Genomic DNA, 26,385 nt, shown 5'->3' on the forward strand with positions numbered 1-26,385 from the left:
AACAAAAAACAGAACAAAATGAAAGCACAGGATTGAAAGAGCAGGTGTGTGTTTGTGTCATGTGAGAGAATCAAAAAGGATGTGTGGTGTGTGTGCGTGTTTGGCTGTGAGAAAGCGAGACTTTAAAGAGGCACAGGTCTCACATATAATGGGAATTCCGCAGCTGGTGAACTGAGCTGGCATGCAGCTCCGCACTCCAACACAAGAATAGCCTCCATGCAAAACCAGTGCTGAAAATACAAAGAGGATTACCATGGTTGCATAAATATACACGAGGCATGTGCCACACTCCAGCATTTTTGGACACAGGGAAATGAATGGCATACGGTTTGCTCATTATGACATCTGGTTTGTCTTAATGTTTATGTGTGAACACAATATATGAATATCCATCGTTGGATCCACACTCTTCAGACCTAGAGATCTGCTGTAGCTGATACACTAGAAAACACACCAATAGCTTAGATTTAAGTATTTATACATATTTCAGGTATGCTGACATTGCCTTGGTTGGTATATTCCATGCAATTAACTCTCCTTACCTCCTTAAACACATGATGCAGTTCTGCCCTGTTAAAATCTATGTCAAGCATGTCATTTTCATGTGATTAAGGTAATAAATTTGAGGCTGAGTAGTTCTTGAGTAATGTTGCTCATTCGGCTGAGAAACCTCAAGATGTTCATTCATTTGCATTTTACAGCGGATAAATACAGACAAAACCTTGCAGGAATTCTTGACAGCATACAAATAAGTATGTCAACTCTAGGAGTAGTAAGGTAGAAGAAAGATACACGTCCTCTTGATCATGCTTAATGTCCAAAAATGTGCCTGGTTCATCACATTTTGTCAGCTTTGCTCTTGAAGCAGTGGTGACAGCCAAGGGTCAAGAATTGGTTGCAAAGAACCTATGCTTTGTTGGGTCTCAGTCTGAGACTCAAGGGTTTAAAATCCCTGTCTTTTCCTTCCACATGGCCAAAAATCAAAGTCTTGTATTAGAAATTATAGTCTGACACGATAATGGAATATTGTCAAGATGTATTTGAACATCTGATACTGTCTACACTAAAGGCAAATGAATAAGAGCAACATCTTAAGGTAATTTGGGGTTTGCCAGCCAGAAAAAGTAAATTGGCAGAGCTTTCCACAAGACAACAGTGTAAAACACGTGAGGTGCAGTGGATAAGTTTCTTAGAGTTTCTTAATTGTTGGCACATTGGGCCGAAGGTGAACTACACCAATACGATAGAATCATTTAGCCGTTTAACAGTGAGTGATTTCTTCATCCCTAGGGAAAACCTAATGCCCCACTTCTTCAGGGGGATTTGAAGGGGTCAGTGGGTGTGTGGTTAAAGCTGGCATCGGCGAAGATGGCTAAGGTGCCCACGGTGGTGAAGACGACGAAGATCCAGAGGAACATGCGGTCCACCACCATGGCCACGTACTGCCAGTCCTCTTTCAGCTGGATGAGGATGGATGGATGAAAGGGAGGACAAATTAAACAGAATGGGAGAGAAAGGAGGAAAAGAAAGAGAGTAGCGGTGGGAGGATGGGAAAAGGCAGAGAGGGATAAATAGAAAAGTTCATAAACCAAATAATAGAACCAAGGAACACAAATTACCTTTAAAAAAGGAACATAGGAGTGAGGAAGAAAAAGATGGTAACAAACTTACCGCTTCGTAGTCCTTCTCAGCTGCAAAGCCTCGGCGATATAAGTGATGGCATCTATGGCTGACTTGAGCTCGTCAGGTAGTGTGAGGTAGCTACTGGGGCCGTCAATAAACTTTCTCAGATCTGTACACATGCCCTCTGGCTGAAACCTGCATGGCAACACGCACAAGCACATTCATGTCACAGGATAACATCCATAATGCACCACATTTGATATCACAAATAAATCTCAGCATTGATTCAGCGACAACAGAGTGCGCACACAGTGTCAGCACACGCACACCAGCCTTCAGAATACAGCAATGTGTGAGCAGATGTCGTTCCAGACTAATTAAAAGCTGTGAAATGGTAAAGCCTTTATGAGACAGGCAGCATGTGTCCTTTGCACTGTTCTGCCAGTCAGAGAGGAATAAAGAGAAGGTCAGAGGAGCTCCCTGTGCTCGCTCTGCCGGTGTGGGAGTCACCGCTCTGCATCTGCTGACTGGGCTGCTCTGGCTGAGAAACCCTCTGCCTGTGTGTGTGTGCACGTTTCTGTGTTTACTTGTTGCCCGCAGTTATCAACCATCAGCTGCTAAAATGTGCCAGCAGTTGCTGGGGAAAGCTGGGAGGAAGTTGCTGTGGGCGTCTCTGTAACTCGCTTAACTCTGCTGTCACTCACAACTTTTCACACGACAGGTCTAACAGTAGGTCACATTTGTTATCACTCTTTATTGAAATCATAACAGAGCTTAGTATTGTATATCACTGAGGTTCCCTGTTTACAGGAATGAAATTATGTTCACAGTCAAAGAGATTTCGGACACTTCATTAAGAAGTTGAGGCATAACAAACGTATATACAAAAGGTTAAAGATTTTCTAACTTCCAAAAAATCTATTATTTTGCAGACCATCCTGACCACAAAAAAGGCTGTTTAGGTAGATTATTATGATCCATATTACAGTTTTTTATTAGGCCGTGACCTCTAGAGGCAGAAGTAGTCAGGGGATGTAGTAGAAACAGCGCCAAAGTCGATGTAAGGAGGGTGGTGGGGTGGATGGATGTGTTAAGTAAACTCAGGACACAGGACATAGGTTTGAGTCCCTGATGAAAGAAAGTCAAAGTTGTGAATGTTTTAAGTTAAATACCGTTTTGTAGATGACTTATGTCAGGTGAGTCATGTTACTTACTTCAGGTGACTCGTGTAATGTACTATAATGTAACCCAAACCACAATCTTTTCCTAAACCTAACCAAACTACAACCATATCACAACATTTACCATGTGTTAAATGTCATGTGATTTAGGTCACGTGACTTACGTATCATACTTATCCGATGTGCCTGTCACTGGACTGGTACTTGTCAACTTTGAAAATGGTCTAATATGTCATTTCAGGACACTTATTATTATTAGTACTTTAGTTATGATGACATGTATTTTCAGCTATTGCACTTGGGTGCCAAAGTACAGCATTACCGAGTGCAGCTTTAACTAATGTTTATAGGTCCTTGTGTTCCTGTGTTATCTAGTCTCGCTTTAACACACAGCTACGGAAGAAACACAAAGCATTACTCATTAACCTTTTCTGCTGTGCTTTTCCCTGCTGCATTTCTTTGCATAATCATATAGAGTGTCCCTGAGCAGTGACACATGGCTTTCCGTTTTTCTACCTCCAGTACAGCATCAGACACAGAGTTCTATTAAGTAGTGATACAGCACGGCTGTCTCTGCAGGACGTCACAGCTGAAATGCCTGCGAAATAAAAAGATAATTCTGGCTTGTTTGGTGTTTCTATCAGTTATGATAACACTGTGCCCAACAAAGTCGAGGGGGAGATCTGATAACACAGCAACATCGCTAAAACTAATGGTCTAATGTCTGTTTTTGGTGGGGGGTGGTGCATTGTGGGCAAGTGCAGTAAGATGAACTAGAAAGTTTGTTGCTTGGTGTTCAACTGTGGCATATGTTTGTCATTTCTGGGCATATTACATAAAAAAAGGAGTAGAAATACACAAACAAATAGTTCTCACTTGCACAAACAAAATACATTTAGCTGTGAGGCATTGCACTGTCGTGACCTTGTCCAAACAAAGATACCTCTGACAAATGAATGTTATTGTCCTTGCAGAACAGCTGTGCTGTGCCTTTTACAAACATCTGTTTTCTTATGAAACACCTCAAATATTAAACACCTCCTTCACTTACACTTTCTAGATTCTAAGAAAAAACTAACCCCAGATTAGATGAGTTGCAGGTCAGGCATCTCACCACCAGAGGACTGTATGGCACTGTGTCTTTCACTGGGAAACATTCAAATGGAGTTTAACCTGGCAGTCAGGGCAGAGCACACAGCTGCTTGGTATTCAGTGCAGCAGTTTGGGAGTTTACAATGCAGCGCTGCCGTTGCTGCTGCTCTTGTGAGTGTGGCAGGTGAAGAGGCTGTGACCTTAGAAAGGCGGAGCCTCTTTAGATAAAGAGCGAGATAAGAGAGGGAGGTAGAGAGAGAAGAGAGGGACGGAACTTGGCCTCTTAACCCTTTCTTCCTTTCCCCTCATACGTGGCTCAAAGTAGCACTACATCAGCGAGAAGTAAATGACTATTCAGGAGACTAATTCAGCTAAAACTGCCTTCCGTCTGGTGCCAAGACATGCACTAAACCCAATTAAGAAGGCGTGCGTGAGTGTGTGTGTATGTGTGGGCTCAAGAGAGATACTGCTGTCTCATCAAATTGCTTTAATAGAGTGCCCCCACACACACACACACACACCTTTTTCTGTCACCCGTTCTTTCACCTAGACACGCAGCACCCCGCTCTAATGTGTCAGAGTCGATTTGTGCGGGTCATTATTATTTTAGCAACGACTCTCCGGTCTCTCCCTCTAGACATATTTCATTTCTCACAGGAGGTGAATGATAGAGAGGGAGGGATAGCTACAGACTCTGAGGAAGATTTTTGATGTGTATTAAAAAAGCAGCAGGCAGCCTGGCTAGTTAAGTAAGTCACATAGTATTTGATTCTCAGGATGGATTCTACCCAATTTGTCTGATCAAGGTCACCCTTTTCCTGTGTGCAAAGTATAGACACTAGGGTTAGACTCATATCATGTTTTCTCGCCAGCTTGTGTGCCAACAGTGGCCCAAATCCAGCTCCTTATTCAACAGCTTCAGGGGCAGCACTCTGTAAAACTGTTCATTCAAAGATGAAAATCATCAGTCTGGGTTCACTGGAGGTCAAAATGCCTTTTTAGAGGCTGTTCCAACTTAACATAAACAGCTTTGTTTGGTAGTGTTAAACACAATTTTAAATATCGCCAGTTTCTATCTCTCAGTCCAGTGTCAAACACCTCTCACAGCCTAAACCAATAGTCATCCAGTTTTTAGTTCTTAAACAATGTTTCAGAGTCTATAGTGCAGACTGAAACAAAGCAATAAGCCACCTGGAATGTATGGCCGTATCTAGACAAGATAAGATTCATATTTGAAGTAACTGCTATGCCAGTAAAGTGTATTCATGTAGAATGAGAGTTGGATTTTATAGGACAAATGAAAGCTGTGGAGAAACAGGAAATGCCGGCCAACTGACTACACAAATAACCTGCTACACAGACCTGAAACTATATGAACACTAAACTCAGGGGATTATGTGCAAATGTATTTTAATTTTTTTTTATTGTGATATCCAACACATTTTGGCAGCTAATGTTTTTTAAATTACTTCTACTGCACAACATACATTTTTAAACAGTGTCAGATATGGATTATGTATTACAAGTATTTAAAGGCTCCTCCAGTCTGCATATTGAAGTGTCCTTGAGCAGGATACTGAACCCCAAATTTCTCCTGATGGCTGTGCCATATGTGAACGCATTAGTTTATGTTTGATGATGAGCAGTTGTCACCTTGCAAAGCAGCCACTGACATCAGTGGATGAATGTGTGTGAATGGGGGGAATGTGACCAACGCGTTCTCATCTCAGTGCATCATTACCGATGCTCTCAGACAGCGTGACAAAGCGTAATTATTTGACACTAAAGGTACCCTCCGGCATCCGTATGAAACGCCACCGTTTGCTACATCGCAGCAACACAAAAGAGGTTAACAAAGGAGGCTGTGCATAAAGTCAGTGACTTAGGTTTAGGCACTAACATTTCTGAGGGTTATAATAGGGGGCTTCGGGGGGCTGTCAACACCTTTAATACGAACATAGCTAGCTAGTAAGCTAGCTAGCACTCCTGGTCTATACGAGACACCCCAGAGCGTATCATACAGATGCATCCGGAGCATCTCCCACAGATTACACTTTTTCTGAAAGCGTCGGTATTGACCGCCCTGAGATGAGAACGGCCTGATGTGACATGTAGTGTAAAGTACTCGAAGACTAGATAGGCGCTTACGTGTAGTGCTGGCGCATAGGCCACAGTCATCTTTGTAAAAAGAAAAAGAATGGTCCTGACATTTTAGAAGTATTTCATAAATTACAATACTTCTTAGAAATTTGCCAGTTCATATTGATACACACATATATATATATCTATCTGTTATGTGTTATCATATAAAGGTAGTTTTTGTAGTAATATATGGTAAACATATTTAATGTTGTGACAACAGGCTATAAGATAAACAAGCGATAACCTGAATAGTGCGGCCACTTGTTTTAAGAATACCATAATACAGTTGACAACAGCTATTTAATAAAAAACCTTTAATAAGCACAATAATAAGCACAAATAAAATGTCATGCTTGTTATATGGGTCTTGGTAAACATGTAAGTAACTGTCAACATTGTTTGTTGTTGAGTAATTCTAAATATTTAATTCGTTCTTCTAAAGAGTTCAGACACAAAGCTTCCTGTTATTCAAGCAAATTTGAGAGCAGGACTGTTTGTGCAGTGTGTTTATTTGCCCTAAAACAATTACCTGTACTGTACAGGTAATGTGTGTGGAAACATTTTGAACACCAGGCGAATTTGCATATAGTGCACAAAAGTATTCATATGCACGCAGGCAAAAATCCATACCCAAACGCAATCACATGCACAAACATTAATACATAAACCTATGTAATGACCCTGGACCCCAGAGTAGATCTTCTCACCTGTTGAGCTTGGGGAACAAGATGGAGGAGTCGGGCTTGCGGATGAAGTATTCATCAGCCACTTTGCTGATGGCCATCATTTTTTTCTCTCGGCGGGGCATGGTCTCCAGGGACAGGGGGGTCTCTACTTTTGGCCGCAGCATGCCCAGGTAAGGAGGCAGCATGTGGATGAATATCTAGGAGAAAAGGAAAAATGAAAAGCAGTAGAATATACGGAAGAGAACAAGAGAACATACGGAAAAATCTGTTTTAGTTTCTTCAAGTTCCATTTTCTGTTTGAGAGCTTAAAACTGGAAATCACAAATGTTAAAATACGCATTCATGAATATTTATTTGACTCAAAACCACATTAAGAAAGAGAAGGTTATGCTTTCCACTTTCAGTCAAAAGCTTGTTGGCTCTCCCAGACCTCCAAAATCCATCATCTATCCTGGTAATAAAAAAAAAAGCATTTGTTTTGATTCCTGTTCCATGATTTATGGGACAATTGAAATGTACTTGGTCTGTATTTGCCTATTAAGGCTGAGAAATGAGTCAAAATGTTGAATTTAGCAGTGAGATAACCTTTGAGAACAGTTGCTGCTGAATGATGTGGGTGGGGAAACCAAATCGGTAATGCTTTCCAATTCCTCAGTGTCTACTCTCAAGGTTACCTTGAGCAGCAAAGAACATAAACTCTGGATTCTCCAGTGGAGCCCTTGAGTAAAAGATTACAGTATATATGTGTGGTATTAAAATAGAAATAAATGTTTGCAAGAAATCAAGTACATTTTCTTTTTATATAACCACCAGTGGGTACTCCTTGGCTGTCAGACTTGGAAATGAGATTCAAAAGAATACCAGAGGAATTTGGCTTCAAGATAAAAGATCAAATCACTTGGCCAACCGTTAGTCTTTATCAATATCATAATGCTGTTTGCCTCTGTAAATGGCTCTTTTATCCTCACTTTGAAGTGCTTGGATATAATTCTTTTGAAATTGCTCCTGGCTTGCCTGTATTGACAGATGGATGTCAATAATGCTCCACTGGCAAGGATCATACTGTAGTACTGTAGCTACAATAGAGAATGTCATGTGAGGTGAAGAAGCTTGAGTAGTTTTTTAGTTTATAAAAAAAATGGTTGATCTAGTCTTCATTCAGAATCAAATATATCCATGTTTGTATGTAACCTTCTCTGGCATTTGTATTTATTCTCCTGTTTCCCAGTACACTCCAATATGTCATGTTTTCCCATTGACTGTTGCGGCAATAAAAAAGTAGCCAAACTGGCCAAACTTACTAAAGCAGCATTTCACAGCTTCAGCTCCTGGACTGAACCTGTCCTGGAACTAAACGTCCAGATAGACTCTGCCAGTGAAGGAGAGCTCACATAAGCCATGTTTCCATCTAATTGTCATGTGAATTTTATGTGTACTTTTGAAATGTTGCAAAAAAGAAATAAAAAAGAAATTGCAAAGTATGTGCATTTCCGTTAGCTGGTTTGGAGCCAATAAACCAGGCTACGACAAGTGTAGTTATGTCAGTAGTTGACGTTACACATGGCTGTAATAAACAAGACGTAGCTTATTTTTTATGGGTTCCAAACAAAACCAGTCGCATGAACCAGATAGCTATTGATCTTAGAAAAATGGAGAGAGGTCCTCAGAAATGTGTTTCAAGCGGGCAAGTTGCTACCAGCCATGTCTCCACACGAAGTAGCATTCATTGAGATTGAGCAAAAATATGTGGTGAAAACCCCGTTTGATCTGTGTGCAGAGCAAAGTATCTGTAAAGGACCTTTAAGAGGTGAATGCATAATTCGACAGTTTGATCCGTTTATTGCAATTAAATCACAGCAAAATGTTTACTTTGGGATCAGACAGCTGTAGTAATGGCAGGTTGTGTTTACTCGCGTTATGGCGTTGTGTGGGAATACTTTCAGATGTCCAGTGATAAAACCCCTGTGAGCAAAGCGCTGCGAGGATTAAATTTGTGTTTGGTCTGAATGCTAGATAAGAGTGAAGATATCGCCAGCCTATTAAATGTAGAGTTCCAAATCATTCAAGCTACTAGCTACTGGGGATGATTTTTTTTTAGATTTGGTATAGTTTAGTATATTATAAGACTAAATTAGGTAATTGGCTACCCATTTTGTCTTGACCCGAGGTGAATTTACAGTAACACAAGTGAAATTATCCATCTATCCATCCATCGTCAACCGCTTATCCTGCGTACAGGGTCGCGGGGGGGGCTGGAGCCAATCCCAGCTGACATCGGGCAATAGGCGGGTACACCCTGGACAGGTCGCCAGTCCATCGCAGGGCCACACATAGACGAACAACCACTCACGCTCACACTCACACCTAAGGACAATTTAGGGTCACCAATTAACCTAGTCCGCATGTCTTTGGACGGTGGGAGGAAGCCGGAACACCCACAGTGGTAACCACTGCACCACCATGCCGATGTCATTATTATTTCATTTAACTATTGATGCAATTTACACCCTAATTTCCAACAGTTCCATTGATTTCTGTATTGCTTTACTTAGTAAAGATGAGTGCGCAGTAGTCTCTAATTTCCCAATGCTGAGTTAGCCTGAATCTTATTTCATCCATTTTATTTTCCTGCGACCGAACATTAGCCAGGAGGAGGCTAGGTAGTGGTTTAGCCGTAGGCCCAGGTTAGATTAGCTCTTATCCCCTGTCGCTTTCCTCTTTTCCTGGATAAATCTCACAACTTGTGGTGACATTTGGTCTGGCTAGTCTGGTTGCCTGGACGCGAGATGCCATGGGCAGTGATCCATTGAACTTAATCCTATCCCTGCACTTCTTTCTCCTGAAGTTGATGATGTTTCTATCATAAGTAATCATAATTATTCTCCACAGCCGAGGGGAACTGCAAACTTATCATAATTCTCTGTGAGTTCATTCCTGGAAGGGACCCCTTTAACATTCCTCATCGTCATTGATCCACTGCTCTATAAATATTGATTGGTGCAGCTCAGTTAAGATATTTTCATACCTTAACATCTAATTTCCCACAATTAATGTTCTATCCACAAATCTTTCCTTTTCACATTCCATGACCATCTGATCGTCTGAAGAGCAGAAGTGAAAATGAAGCAGAACCTATAGTGTTGTTTTCTCCCATCAATCCAGTAGCAAGCAGCTTAGTTCCTTAAAACCATACAAATAACCTGTGTGTGAGCCTTTCTAAGGCAAATGTTTCCTGAAAGCGTAACAGAACTTGGAGCAAAGTAAAGCGCTGCTGCTCAGTCCTGTAATTAGTTTTACATAATGTACAGTTGATGGAGGTTAATGGTATAACATGACGTTCAGGGTGTTGAGGACTGTGTCGACTTAATCCAATAGTCTGCCTGAAACTAAACTACTGTTGCCCCCTTCACTAAATATCACAAAAATTATCATTATAGTCATTACTTATTTCAAGGCTACAATTTACTCCATGGAGGCGTTGCTTGGTCGCATAATGCATGTTGAGCGTCAATGTATTAATTTATGTGTTAGTGAATTCATTTTCATCCCGTGCACATTATCATGATTTGTGCTCATTAACAGGTGCCCACAAGGTAATACAATGTGTACGTGGTTGTAAAGCTTTTGCATTGGATTTTACTCATTTGGTATAATTAGTTGGATTACCTTGATTTTATCCATTTTTTAAAATTAATATATTAATTAGTTATTGACCAGCCTTGTAGTTAAATAAATATAAAACTACATAATCAAAGATTTTATGTTTACTACAAAGAGTTTATGCTCTCTTAGTAGAAAGGAGGGATGTACCAAAGTCTCAGAAACTTACTTTCTAATTAATATGTCACGTGATTTGATTTTGATATGTATTTGTTTCATATGTGAGCAGATCACATGAAGGAATAATATTTATTGCGTTGCATCCTAATCTTCCCCAGTCCGTCCCCTGCGTCCTTCTCAGACGACATGCTAAGAAAGACTGGTTTTCTGATGACATCACTTTGACATCACTCACCATACCCCTCTTTGATGCAGACTGCTAAGAAAATGAAAGCATTGAAATTGAAGATTTTGCCTTCATCTTTGTGAGCTGGTATCCTGCTAAAGCCCAACTTTGTGCTATTTTTGCAGAGCCCAGGAACACAAAACATCAATTCAGTTAAATATGTAGAATCATGTCAAACTATTTCATTCGTTCGTCCACAAGTTTGATTTGTAAAGTAAAGCCGTAACCAGACTAGGTGATATTTCACACTTTAGCCCATGGCTAAAGATGGAGGCAGGGACCTCACCTTGCGCACCCACATGGGCATCAGGTGGGTGTTGGGTGAGCGGTGGTGCAGGTTGAGGACGACCACACTGAGAATGACAGAAAACGTGACCAGGATCATGGTGAACATGATGTAGTTGACAATGATGGGGACACCCAGTGAAGTCTCCGGGATCTTATCAGCCAGCAGCAGCAGGAACACAGTGAGGGTGAGCAACACGTTGATGGACAGCCCCATCTTCTCGCCTGGTAGGAGAAAAAAATGTTTACAACGTACCTAAAAGTGTGGAGAAGATCTTATGTAGCCATAGGAGCACCATGCAGTTTACCACCAATGGCTAATCTGTTTTCACACTGATTCTACTTTTGTATCAGTTCATTTTCATTGAAGTTGGTGTTTGATAATTAGTTTTGTTGAGGAATGTAACAATTACAGTGTGTTCCTGTTCTGTGTTATATTTTATCTAGTTTTATCAGGACAAGGTTTCTTCCTCCTTCAGCTGAGGTATATCTACTATTTTAGCAGCAGCTGATCCATGCAATTCACCAGTAATGACTCTAATGAAAAATTCATCTTCCATTCAAAGTGAAGCTGTTTTGCCAATAGAGCATGACCTCCCAGGTGTATTCAGTGGTCACAAACTGTGTTTACCTAATATTGGTTAGAGTTGCTGGGTAATGAAATTGATGTGCATTAGGGCAGTGCTTGCTCCCACGGTGAGCAGCTGTCAAACCACAGACATTTTACTTCATCACACTGCATCACCTCAAAGGTCAGCATTTCTGTAGTGCACAGAAGTACAGTGCAATGAAATATTTATTTACAGCAAAAATGTTGTTGAAAATCTTTCACGAATTACCACTGTAATGTCCTTGACTTGTCCCTGTGTCTGGTGGGAGGGGTACACTACATGTCTGCAGATTGTGCAGGTGCACAGACCTTGTGGGAGTCACACAAGCAGAGGGTGAAAGACAAAAAAAAATACTAGAGCAGGAAAAGGAGAAACCTGTATGCACATACATTCCACCTTCAGGGCCATAGCAAAGATTTTAGCAATGCTAAGACCGTGTGTCCAAATTCCCCCAGAGCTACTCCACCTGCCTGGAAAAAGTGTTTGAAAAGCCAACAAAAAGTCTGTAAAAAGATGGTTTCCCCACATTCTATCTCTCTTTTTTCCTTTTGATCTTATATCTATCTTCCCATATGATGATATACATGTTGTTTCAGAAAATTTTTTTTTAATAATTTTTATTTAAATGTATTTATTTATTTCAAGTGCTTAGTATGGAGCAGAAATGAAGAGAATGTGTCAATAATATTAAAATCAGCTTTAAAACTAGTAGAACGTAAACTCCTCATGTCAGTAAAAATCCCAGAAACAATTCCCAATCGGTGTAGGAATGTCCGCTGTATTGTGAGCTAGCATGAGTCCTTCCACATGGCCATGCAGTGTGTGAGTGGTATTATGGGTTTTTATCGGATGCAATGCCAGAATCTAGATTCCCACTCCACAACGAAAAGGCTCAACTGAAGAAAAACAATGCCAACCACATCTTTCTCGGAGAGTCTCGTGTGCTATTTTTATATGTTGTTATTATGTGTGGTGTTATGGTCACGGTTAGATCCCCTCATAGGTGAATGTGGAGCTTCCAGCTTTGTGGGCCTCAATTTTAGGCCCATCTCCTCCCCTAGTGCAACTGTGTGGTGAATCTGGGTACCTGCAGCTGACAACAGAGCATCTGACGACATATAAGGTCTAGGGATCTGCACTAATGGGTCATTATCTGCTACATTTTGACCATCACAGGATTCACTGTGAGAGGCGTGCGACCTCTGATATATATAGCAATTGTAAGTCCCTTTGAATAAAACCGTCCGCTAAATGAGTAAATGTAAATGTAAATCTATTTGTTCAGGACCAGGATTATGTATCTTTAATTATTTAAAATGTAAATATAAATAATAAATCTCTGGGCCAATTCATTAAGTTCTCTTTCCTCCTCATTTTTGTGCTGTTAATATCTAAGTGTATAGTTCATTGTAGTGTTGTAGTCAAGACCACCCAAACCGAGACCAAGTCAAGACCAAGACCAGAGTTTATCGAGATCGAGACCAAGACTTTTAGGGGCTGAGACCAAGTCGAGACCAAGACCAGTTCCCCGCATTACACGACACTCAATAAAATGTGGAACGAGATCATAGGTACTTCTCAGATTGATCTGAAAGATTCACATTCCAATTAAAACACCCACATACAAACTCTTAGAGCTGAAATCAATGTAAGCATCTTTATTCAACACTCCTTTTCCACGCTTACCATCGCAGAGAGGGGTGAGAGTCGTTAACGGTTTAATCTGTGTTATTGGTTGCATGTGAAGCAATAAGTTTTACATCCAAACAAAGTTAGGATGTTAACAAATAAATCAGACAATGCAAAATATTCCCAAAGTTATCGTCTTGACTGGTTAGATCAAAGAGAGACAGTCATGATGTGTTATGTGCATGAAATTTAGGCAGCACTGTGACTACCAAAAGTACCATGAATATGTTCATCTGATTATGTTAACTATTTATTTACTGTGCAAAGCAAACAACATGCGGCAGCTCAGTGGTGAACACCTGCAAAATGATAACCCAGTGAATCCATGTAAACAAGTCTATTACAGAAATCATGTTTGAACAATGTGAGTGTTGTGAACAGAGTTTGAAGTCTTAATCTGATTGCTCTCAGTTGTTGCAGGGTGATTTCTACAATTTTAATTTCAAGGTTATTGATTCAGCTGTGCTCCATGGGAAACAGCTATCTAATCTGAAATTGAATCCCTTTGTGCCTGTAATTGGACAAATGTGTGATTACCCAATTTAAACGGACCAAACAACACAACACAATTAGGAAATGGTATTAGGAGTTTTAAAGAGCAACGATAAGGCAGTGTAATCCTAACCAAGGCTACATCAAGGTGGAAAGTGAATGCAACTGACCATCTTTACCTTTAGCTCAAAGTGAACTGCTTTATATGTATTATTGTGTATTGTTGGTGTACCTGCATCAGGAGGCAGGTAGAAGTTAAAGATGGCAATGATGGTGATGAGGATGCAGGGGATGATGATGTTCAAGACGTAGTACAGAGGCTTCCTCTCGATGATCAGGTAGAAGGTCATGTCCTCATACAGATCATCATTCACGTTCTTCCTGCTCGGCTTGTGTCTGATCTGCCACTCGCCCCCCTCTGGAGAAACAATTACATTTTGAGATTACAGATCAGCAAAATGATGGATTTTACAGCACAAACAACAAGCAAAAGTGGAAACACATAAAACCACTGATGTGACTATGGTTCAAATATCAAGCAAAAGCAAGCATAAAATGCTAAATGAGATGAGATGTGCAAACTACATCTTCCTCTAAACTAAACTGAAACTGCTTAAACATGGCGTTGCAATCTAATGAACGTTTCACATATTTATTCATTTATAAATTGTGTTCTTTGCCATCAGACTTTCCCTTCCTTTCTAAAAAAAAACTTATTCCCATCCCTCCATCCATCCTTTCATGTGTTCCCTGCCAAATTCTCACCACTGTATGATTCGTCCAGTTGGATCTCCCTGATCTCTTTGCCTTTCGAGTCCAGTGTATGCTGGATGTCGATCTCTGTCGAGTCATATGTGTAGGAGCGGAACTGCATGGTGCAGTTCTGCCAGTCAAATGGGAAATATGTCACCTGGACCCAAACAAGAGGGTGTTACAAGAGGGAGATGAGCAGGAGCAAGTTTAGAAGGAAATGAATGGAAAGCGTAATACTTTATGTTTGTGTATGTGTGTGTGTTGATGTTCACCTTAACTCCACAAGAGCTGCAGTAGAGTGCAGGGGGAGTCCAGGTTACTTTGCCATTACTGTAAGCCTGAACATGGACGTGCAGGGCCACATCAAACACCCCATCATTACTGCAAACAGAGATTGAATTCAAAACGTTTTTTTATTTTCTTATACCTGTATGTTACTGTCAGTAGAAGATCGCTTGAAACATCTTAACAGAGTTTATACAATCCTTTCGCCCTGTTAAAGCTTTTTTTTTTACTTCTTTACATTTACTCATACAAATTTTTGAATAGTTGTAAATCACTGTCTTACTGTTTAAATCTGACAATACCGTAGCACAGACTCTGCAAATAACTGACTGAAAGACACGTTAGTGGAGGGTACTGTATGTCAGCGCCACCCAGTACATATTGGACCCGTCACCTTGCAGCAAAAACGTCTGAGGTTGCGGTTCTTTCTGTTCAGAGTTTGCATGATGTCCCTTGTTGTTGCCTGCAATTTCTCCCCACATAACAAACCCCTGCAGATTTCGGGTATAAAATAATTACAGTGTTTGACCTGCTCATGGAGTATTACTACCTTCCACCAAGTCCATGCTGGAAAAGGCTCTCGATAAGGAGAGATGAACAAAGATGAACTTATGGGAACTCTTTATGGGAACTTTTTGACCAGTTGGGGTCCATTTTCAAAAGAACAATATTTCCTTTCCCCTAAGATGGACTGGCGACCTGTGCAGGGTGTACCCCGCCTTTCACCCTATGTCAGCTGGGATTGGCTCCAGCCAGACCCTGTACACAGGATAAGCGGTTGACGATGGATGGATGGATGGATGGATGGATGGATGGATGGATGGAATATTTCCTTTCATTGCTTTGCAGATGGTACACAAATCTATTTGCATGTAAAATCCAATGACAAAGGCTCATTTCAGTCCTTGCTTAACTTCCTGAGAGACCTTGAAATAATTAAAGATTTTATTGCTTGTTTTCACAATTTTAAATGGCTTGGCACCTTCTTATTTACTAGAACTTTTACGTGTTCACACTCCTGTCAAAGCACTGAGGTCATCCAATCAGATGCTCCTTGATGTCCCCCGATCCCGGTTAAAAAATAAAGGTGGCCGAGCCTTTTCAGTAGCTGTTCCTAATCTGTGGAATATTTTACCTGTTCAAACAAGAACGGCTCAGACTGCTGACATTTTGAAGTCCTTGCTAAAGACCCACCTCTATTCATTGTCCTTCAAACAGAGTTGAATTTTGACATTTTTGACCTTTTCTACTGTCTTTGTCTTACTATATTTGTTGTGTATCCTGAATTTGGGAAGCATATGAATTTATTTGGTGATGGTTGTTTGCCACATTTTTTGGAAGGCACTGACATGTAATTCTTCTGAAAGTATTGCCAGGTACTGGTCATTTTGAAGAACAATTAAAAAAATAACCCAATTTTGTCGTTCGTCAGGTGTCAGATTTACTGGTAAGCTCCTTCAGTGTCTTTGCTTTTACAGAGATAATTGGGTGGGTTCAGTTAAAAAATCAGGGCAGTACAACTTTACGATGAGGCAAAGTAGTCTCCATTTTACACTACATTAGACGCTAAGCCTTTATTAACAGATATTAGATATATTAGCTTATGCTGCTGACTCAGCTACACATATCACATAACTTCCACTTCCTCTCACTCAGCCTTCCTGTTTCTTTGTCCTTTACAATAAAGCACAACATTACCTATAGAGAGAGAGATAGGATAAAAGCTCTGGTCAGAGTGAGTAACACCTGAGTAGCTATATCTCGTATGTCTTATTATTGCAGTCTCACTGCTCCTTCCAGTCTATCACCACAGCTGCAGAGTACATCGACATTTGGCTGCAGTCCCACGCTGCAAGACCCCACTAAAACATTTTAATTGGCATGCATGAAATGGAGGAACTCAACACATTTCACAGGACACTTCTAAGTGCAGCACTAATGTTGGATGTTTAGAGCTGTTTTGGCCATTAAGCTCATAACACTATACACAACAAAGAAATCAAGTCAATTAGACACAGATTAAGCCGTCTGTCAGGGTGCAGTGTTTAGTTTTTATGGCTCTGGTAATTTAAGCTTGTGTCCTTAAAGCAAAGCGGACCCTGCTAAACGCTGTCCCTGCAAAGGTGTTGCTGCTGAAATGACCAGCAGTGATAACACACACACACACACACACACACACACACAGAGAAGGGCTTTTGCATTTGTGTGTTTGTGTGTACATATCTGTGTGTATGTGCGCAGTTCCAAGTGAGTGCCTCCTGGGCTGAAGTGGCTGAGCGTAGCCATCATCTTAGTTTTTGGGGATCCATGCTGTTTAATTGCCTATAAAGTGTTGATGATTGGAGTAGTGGGGATGTTAACAGCTGTGTTAATGGAGGTGTGTATGTGTGTGAGAAAAATACACTATACTCACTGTTCTAATTATCTACATTTTTCCATTACATTGGTACTGTTCTGTGCTATACCTGTGCTGGGTCTTTCATCTAATGTCCCCTGGGTGCAGCTGTATGGTGTTTTGGCTCCATCAGGCCACAAGCAATCTGCTGCCATTCCAGTTAGTGTACCAGTGTCAACTGTGTGCACAAGCATAGAGCCTCACTCAAGGCTCACGAGTGGCCAGTGAAGTAAGTGAGCCACTTGTGAATGTAAAGATGGCTATGAATACTGTATTTCTTAAATAGTGTAATGCCCAAAATTGTGGCATCCCTTTTCCTGCTGCACAGACAAATGGTTGAGAACGCAGCAGCGCATCTGGTTTTTGATCAGCCCAAAAGGACACATGTCACTCCATTACTCAGTGACCTCCACTGGCTCCCCGTGGCCTCCAGAATCAAATTCAAGTCACTAATGCTTGCATACAGAGTGAGTACTGGGTCTGCAACCATCTACCTAAACTCCATAATACAAACTTACGTTCCTTCTCGGCCGCTATGCTCCTCCAACGAACGCCGCCTGGCTCTGCCATCCCTTCACACAAAGCAATCCCAGTCCCGGCTATTCTCATCTGTGACACCACGATGGTGGAACGAGCTACCACACGCCATCAGAGCAGGGGCGTCCCTCTCTAACTTCAAGAAGCTCTTGAAAACTCATCTTTTCAGAGAACACTTTCTCTTATAACACGTCTAACTTCTAACATCTAACATGCACTTCCTGTGCTCTTCTTCTTCTATACCCTTACAGTTATCCTGTATTGATTGCACTTTTTGTTAACTCTTCCCTAGGTATTTACCCCACTGATGTGATATGTGCTATTAGCGCTTACTAGTATTTATTGCTGCTTTTACTAGTATGTATTGTCAGTTGTAGTTCTTGTACTGTCTTTGATGCTTTGTTGATGCTTGTATGTTGTTCATCAAGTGTAAGTCGCTTTGGATAAAAGCGTCTGCCAAATGAGTAAACGAAAATGTATTATAATTTTGATATTGAATGGAGGTGTAAGGAGCTTAGGTATAAGTTAATAAAACTAACACATATGGCTGGAGCTAGCTGTACAATGGTGGATCTTTATCCACTCTGTGTCAGTGGAAGGAAAAAAGTTGTTTTTTTTGTGTCCATGGTTTTGTATGTACAGACGGGTAAAAACAAAATGCCCCTTAGAGCCTACAAAATAAAACCCTAGACAAAAACTAAAATCTAAAAAAACAGAAAAGTGTCCTCTCCTCTCAACTCTTTCGTGCTGATTAATTCATGCCAATGTAAGTGCAGCGCTCGTGCTTACTTATTGATGAGGACAATGTCAGGCAGCCAAACCTTCCCAGAGGGGATCCGCAACACCTCTATCCCATCATTCTCCTTGGGTTTCCATGACAACCGATGATCGGTCCATTCCTGTGTTGTGATTATGTATGCAGAAATGTGGGAATTACACACAAGTACATAAAAAAAAGGGGCAGGGACAAGAGGGAAACTAAGAATGACAAAAGAGGGAAACCTTGCATTCACAAATGTGACAAATATGTCATTTCATCAGTGTATTTCTTCATGTTTCCACTGCTGTAATTAGATTCCATGGGGATTGTTTCCCTGTGCATTTGTCCTTGCATAACAAAATGCAACATTTGCATAAATATGTATTTTGCAATTACTACTCCTAGTGTTCTGGCTTTGTTTTTTATGTAGTGTATTGACACTGAGCTGTATGTTGATAGACTTATTTTCAGTGGAACTGCAGTCACTGGTTGCATTGGTCAAGATAATGTGAAATAGCAAGAACTTACTGTGTTAATGAAAACGTTAACACGTACAGGGGTTCCCCAAACAAACTGCTGGATCATTCATTGTTTGTTGGGAAGCCTTGAAATTTATACCCAAAAATTCTAAACCCAACACCAATTTTCAGCCTCAGTGCAGCAAGCACACCGCAAATAAAAAATCCTACATGAGATGCCGTGAGAAGTGCTGACACACAAAACACACTTACCAGATTCATGACAACAACTGTGCTCATTTCTTCATTTTTCATATTCTGGAACAAAAACATAAAAACATGTACGTGTTACTGTTGCCTCTCCTAATGATAATACACACACACATTCAGAACATGGCAGTGCTGGTGGTGATTTCAACACATTCAACTTTTTCTTACAATTTGAAACGCTTGTTTAAGTTGTGAGCGTGGTGGGCGCTCGCCCTCTATTGTGACACTGCTCTAGTGATACGTTTTTGCAATTTCAATTTCATCATTTAACATTATGACAGAGTGAATTCTGCTGCCTTGGTTTGGTTTGGAGTATTTTCTGTTTGGACTATTGCTGCTAAACTAACAGCGCAAGCATGCCTTTTTGTGTAAATAAATCTTTCGTTTGAACTGAAACTTCCTCGCCTGAGTCTGCATTTGGGTCCACACCTCAGCTCCCTGACTGCACTCAGCCATTTCCCATGACAATTAGACTGATTTTGTGCATAAAAGACTGTGATAATACATACATTACAGTGGTTTTAGATGTCCGAACAAGATCCACATTTCTCTCTGTGGCTCAACTTGTCCTGCTGAAGCCCATATGTTAATCTGATGGAATTCAATTCAGCGCTACAATACTACCATTTGAATGTGGAATTCTTCGGTCTGACCTAATAAGATCGCCGTTATGACTTTTATGTAAAAGTGACCAGGATACTAATCCAGACATGGAACCGACATGTTATATTGCCATCAGATTAACATAAAATGGTATATGTCTGAGAGGAGCTTCACATCCAGGTTTAAAAAAATGGAATGTCCCTTAAAATATCCGTCTAAAAACATCACCCAATATGGCGTTTTGGCTAATATGTTGCAGGGTTATTTGAAAGGTTCTGTTTTAGAATTTGGACTTAATCCAGGGACAATGCATTAGCTGGATTAAAAGATGTCAATTTTGCTTTGCTGTAGAAGCATGCTGTGCTCTGACATCAAAACTAAAACAACCGCGACAAGTTGGGTTAACTTGGGCAATGCTCTTTTAAGTTAACTTGAGAGACAAGCATTTGGGAGAAACTTAAAGAGAAACCATAGAGTAAGAATTTTAACTGTTAAGAAACACTTTTTTGTTTTTTGTAAGATATTTGCCTGTATTTTGGCATGCTAATGTGCTGAGTTTGAAAATTACAAAATTTCCCATAGCTCTGATATTTTTCAATCACTGTAGTGTTCATGTCCTTTACTGTTCGTGATCATTACACTGTGACAGGACATGAAATCAATCGTCTACAGTTTCCTTGGCTGTTAGACGGACACACTGTATTTGCTATAGAAATCTGATCATAAAAAGCTTTTCTACTTCCTGTTCTCCATGACAACAATGAACAGCACCCTACCTTAAAATGGTGTCAATCATAGATCTAAACTACCTCGGGCTTCTGAAGCCTACTGTACTATGTTGTACCCCATACCGTAAGTAGGCCTACTTCGCAACATACCCAATAATGTTGGGCTACAGGCATATACTATATTCCTAACAATATTTTGTTCCCTGGACATCTTATTGTTCCAATAAAAACACAAATGTACCCAGTAGTTGTTTAGGAACTATGTTAGCCTATCAACATTTTGTTACCATCAAGCATAGTTTCAGTGCTGCTGTTGGGCTTCTATGATCATCCCATACTGTATTGTTTGTTAGGAGAGTTACAAATAAATATTATATCAAGAGATAGGGCAGCATGCTGGAAATACAGCCTCGGCTTGTTGATAGTAGCTCCAAAAACAAAACAGTCATTTGAGATACTGGCTGGTTTGACAGCAATGGACACGTACCAGCTTATTCCATGACAGAGATTGATGTAGCGATGAAGGCTTTAGTAAAGATGTTTAAATAGTCATTGAGTGTGCCCGAGCAAGTGTGGGTCTGTGAACGTGTGCATGTGATTGTCTATCCAGGGGGAAGGTGGAGCTTCCCTGAGCCGGGCCTGCTATTTAAAACGCTGGGAGGAATGTCAGGGAGACAGCTGGAGGGAGGGGGGTGGGGTGAAGGGAGGTTGACTTAAACCGTCTCTCTCTCACCCTGTCACACAAACACACACACATAACTATCTCACCACTGGCCTATCACTTACTGATATTTCCTGTAACTGTTTGGATTCGCCTCAACATGTCCCTCTGGGGGATGGTTTATAATAACACTGCTTTTAACCAGCTGACTAGTTCTGGGCAGGCGGGGAATGAGCATCCAAGTGGGTCAGTACTCAAGATCGTTCCACTCCACAACTTAAAAGCCCCATGTGACTTCCTCTCCAGAGTGAGACTGACCTTGAGTGGAGGTGTAAGGAGTGTCCTCGCAGTAAATGTGTGTGTAAATGTCACACTGCGTCGATATGCGTTTCAGTGTGTGTGTACTGTTGCCACAGAGAATAGAGCCAAGGGGAAATTAAGGAACAGATAAAGTGACCTAGTGTGTGAGTGTGTGTATTATTGTTCCATTTTTAAGCAGTCACTCAGAAGCTTAGTCAGTGCATGCTGCTAAAACACTATTTCCCCGCAGTACTTCACATCAATAGGATGACTCTTTGTGCCATTTGACGCAGCAGGCCATTAAGCTTTGAATTCAGAACCAGATGACTGTCAGATAAAGTCACAGTTCCAAATTAAAAACTACACTTTTTGCCACATTTTTTGTATATATATATATATTATATGTCTTGTCCATAGGAATACAGTGGTCCTCAGCATGGGGAGAAACCACTGCGCATAAAACCACAGTCTGTGGAAATCAGATTGGATTTTTAAATATGCATTTGTCAGAGGCAAAGCTTTTATTGAGGCAGAAGAACCTCAAGAGTTTTTTGTGGGTAAGTTACAGTATTAAAGCGGAGTAAAATGTGATACAGGCATCCTAGGTGATTTCATGTACTGACTGTATCACAAAACAATGAATGGTCACATCAACTAATATACTTATTCTGCAATTTTCAGTTTGGAAGCCTTTTTAAGGTATAGTAAGCCTAAAAGCACACAGTATAACAACACCATCACCTCATTAGTCTAAAATATTTTGCATTGGCCTGAGTACTCTCTTTGACATTTAGACTGTAGAGTGACAATGTCTAGGACAATTTCTGACAGTTCTTGTAGTGGCATTTTTGATGTAGGCCTAGTGTTATTGGATAATCCATTCAATGATTCATGCCAGTGTTATTCAAATGAGAAATGTTAATAGCACTTCAGCCCTAATCTGCCATATGAAAGTATCCAGTTTTCCAAAGGTGAATTAGGCTTTATTTCTTTTTCTGATTTCTGAAATTTCTTGTATAGCGCCTTGAACTCTGTGAAACACAAGGATTTTCGGATATCCTATAAGGAAACAGCACTTCTATCAACTTTGCTGTTGAGATGGTGGAAATCATGGGTCCACAGGCCTCTGATTTTTCATCTCTTATACTTCGGTCTCTGTTTTGTTATATTCTGGTTATGCACATACAGTATGTATGTAAATGATTGTCCTCACCAGTCCAACGAAGGAGGTGAGGACCATACCCACTCGAACCACCACCTTCTCTTCAGGACTGGCTGCTGGCCGCACTTTAAGGTTGTAGTTGGCAAAGAGTTTCTTCATCAGAACGTTCTCCGCATCAGATGCACCTGTATGACAGATAGATAGAAGGCTTATATGACTGGTTGAGTTTTGGTGATGGTAAATGGACTATTCTTGTAAAGTTCCTTTCTAGTCTTCCGACCTGTCAAAGTGTTTCACACCACAAGTCAAGATTCACCCATTCACACACATTTATTAACTGATGGCAGTGGCTACAATTGAAGTCAGCTGCTCATCAGAAACTAATACATTCACACACACACACACACACACACACACACACACTAACCATCTGGAGCAATATGGGGTTCAGCATCTTGCCCAAGGGCCGGGGACTGAGCCTCCGACAGTGATTAGTGGATGACCCACTCTACCTCTAAGCCACAGCCTCCCCAACTTCATGTTTCCAGCTGTCATCAGTCCTGTTGATTTCGTTACGTATGGATTATGAGAAACCCATTGCAGGTAATCGTTTTAATTCAACCTCCAGGAAAAAATCTCAGCATAATTAGGCTGCAACTGCATCAATCATTTATTAATAATTGCAAAATCATTGGTGGCAGCTGGATATGTGTTCACACATCTGCAAACAACAATCTTTCTAATTACCATTGTGAACCAAATTCTATCCATTCTGTCCATTAGTTTTTTCTCTCACAGCTTAAAACTGATAAAATAAACCCAGACATTTTGTCCTAAAGTTTCTGCTGGCTGCTCTGTGCAAAACCCATCACAATGGTGACAAGTAGGAGTGAAACTAACTGACTGGCAGGGAAGGTGTGTTGAGCATTCAAATATCAGACCCAATGAACCTAACTTGACTAGTTGTAGCTAATTTTGGAACTATGGAACATCTTCCAGATCCTTCCCAGACCCACCTACGAGTCCCACTTTCCGATCCCACCACCCACTCACACTAACTGCAAAGGGAGAGATTTCAGTGACTTGGTAACAAGATTAATTTGGGTAGAATTTGTTTTGTATTCTTTATAAAGTGAGAATCTTTGATTATAGCCACATATAGGATACGTTTGATCACATTTAACACTACTGCAACTCATAGACCATGTGAAAGCTATATAAAAACTGACAAAATAGTAATAATAGTATTACAAATAACTCTATTTATGCATGTTTATTGCCTGTAGACTGTTGTTACCCAGTAACAGGCCTGTAACATTGTGAACCTACCAAAACCCAAACGTTTACATTCTGTTGCATTTTTGCACATTATTTCCACCCATTTCCTCCTCAGTGTTGGAAGGTCGGAAGCATTTATAATCAACAGCTCTGGTGACGCAGCATTCATCACGTCTGGCATAGCTGTGGCCCCGGCAGGATCTGACCTGACAAGAATAAATGACAACGATCACCCAGCAAGGCACCCACATTAGCTAGGCACAGGGAAGCATGCCTGCTGATGGGCGAGACTGGGATGTGGTAAATAAGTCAGACTACAATCAAGACCAGTGAGATCAGATGAGGTAAGACCATGTTGATGGCTAGTGCTGAGCATGTGGAGGATGTTAAAACAAGTTTAACTGATGGCGATAAAGTAAAGAGGCAAATCTGACTCGTCATTTGTAAGTTTTAGCTCTTCTGAGGTCACTTTGATAAAGGACATAAGACAAATGTATCACTCCTCATACTTGAAAAGGCACTTAAAATCCTTACTAAACACAAGTGAATCACTAAACATGATTGGTTAGGTCAGTGGTTTGTGTGCACTGTTCATGTCCAGAAACCAGTAGTCGGTTATCAAATCCATTGCCTGAAGACAACAAAAATTATGGCTATCAAGTGACAATGATTGTTTATGGTGTATCTGATTATATTTAGTTAAATTTGCTACTGCTGTCCACAATAAGTTTCCTATTTTACCATACCTTTGTTTCTTTCCTTCCATGTTTTCCTTCACCCCCTTCTTTCAATATTACCATGAATATGCTACATTGTTTAGTTGATGCAAGTATAAGTAGTTTAAGTATAGTACAAGATTTCAACTCAGAGAGAGCTGCACATTGTTAAACACAACAGAGATGGTTTCCATGCAAAAATTACAGACACCAACTTGTTACCTGGTTTTGGAGCCCTTTCTGTTATCGCAGCCTAGTCGACAGTATGACAGAATGCTAAAAAACTATTTGATAAAATGCCTATGTCATTTCTATTCACATTTGTATCTGTGGTGTATGTTTAAATTGTACTTAATGGCATTGTTTTAATTTTATATGAATTTCATAGCCACACTAGAGGTTTGGCTTTAGGGATGGGAGTGTCTGTTTGCTGATTGGCCACCACTTTGGTCCGATAAGACTGATATATCTCAACAACAATTCATTGGGTGGCCATACAGGTTTGTACAGAATGTCTATTAGAAGCATTGCCATGAAATTTGCTGCAGATATTTAAGATCCCTAGAGAATTATTTTTAATAACATTAGTGATCCCCTGACTGTTCATCTAGTGATTCAGGTCTAGAAAAAATCTAATTATACCAATTATTTATTTCAATATGTTGTCATACCTAAAACATTATGTGACCATTGTATTCTTACCAGTAAATTTTCTTGGGTTATTAGGCATTCATTAATGATAGTAACATATGAATTGTTACTAGTAAGAATGGAATAGTTACTAGTAACTAAAAAATAAGCACTTGTATCTAAATAGACACTAGTAAAATGGAAATGGTTACTAGTAACTACTCGAAAAGTTACTAGTAACTAATTAATAGGTTATATCTGAACTGCAGAGACCCATTGATTTCAGTGGGAAAATGTGCAATCAGAGACTAGTAATTAAAAGTTAAGTACTAGTATCTAATCAATTATTACTAGTAAAACGGGAATAGTTACTAGTAACTAATAAAAAAGAAATGTTAACATATGGCTTGCCATATTCATGAACACTAAAGCAATGTGACTATTAGAGAGCAGTAAGCATAATTAAACTAAAGTTTCATTTATTATCCTTTCAGAAATTCAGTTTACATGGGCCAGACCTGTGTTGTCAAGCACCATTGATTACGTTTGTCAATGTCCACAACTTCTCCAACTGAAATAGCACTATTGTGTACCATTAATATTCCTATAAGAACTTCCACTGAGTCCCAGAGACTCAATACTATTCCTATAATATTTCTTTCTTCCATTGTTAATATGCTATTCACTGGTGGGTTCTAGTGAACTTTAGGTAATTCTTTGTTGGCATGTGGCATGTGATGTTAGTGTAGTAACCGTGTTAGCAGTATTTCATAATTACTACAGCTTATGTGGGCGTTTTGCATCAGCTTATGCCTTACCTCCCAATGTGCTCAGGCTGCATAAGCAACATGCCAGCAGGAACAGTTCTAGGCTTTTCATGGCGACCCCCCGAAACCAAAACAGATCCCCACAGGTCGATTTATCCACTTTCTAGATAGTCTGTTTTACTTCTTCTCCTTTCCAGTGCAGCTCAATGGAACTCCTCAGTGTAAGTTTTGGTTTAGTCAGTTTGGACTGTTGTTGTCAGTCAGTCAGGCCAGCC

At 40.3% G+C, this 26,385-nt stretch overlaps 1 protein-coding gene across 1 annotated transcript; it reads right to left on the minus strand.

The window, feature by feature from the left end:
• chrnb1 (cholinergic receptor, nicotinic, beta 1 (muscle)) lies at positions 1 to 26,385 on the minus strand. The gene is given in 12 exon segments (XM_038732095.1): positions 1 to 1,460; positions 1,672 to 1,691; positions 1,694 to 1,818; positions 6,746 to 6,921; positions 11,017 to 11,240; positions 14,040 to 14,225; positions 14,573 to 14,717; positions 14,833 to 14,941; positions 18,567 to 18,676; positions 19,269 to 19,313; positions 22,771 to 22,904; positions 26,162 to 26,385. Coding segments are annotated over 12 exon segments (1,482 nt in total). The 5' UTR covers positions 26,223 to 26,385; the 3' UTR covers positions 1 to 1,313.

This window comes from Micropterus salmoides, unplaced genomic scaffold (assembly GCF_014851395.1).
Source record: "Micropterus salmoides isolate LMB-PRFRI ecotype aquatic unplaced genomic scaffold, ASM1485139v1 Ms_hic_scaffold_2, whole genome shotgun sequence".
In the NCBI taxonomy this organism is placed as follows: Eukaryota; Metazoa; Chordata; class Actinopteri; order Centrarchiformes; family Centrarchidae; genus Micropterus; species Micropterus salmoides.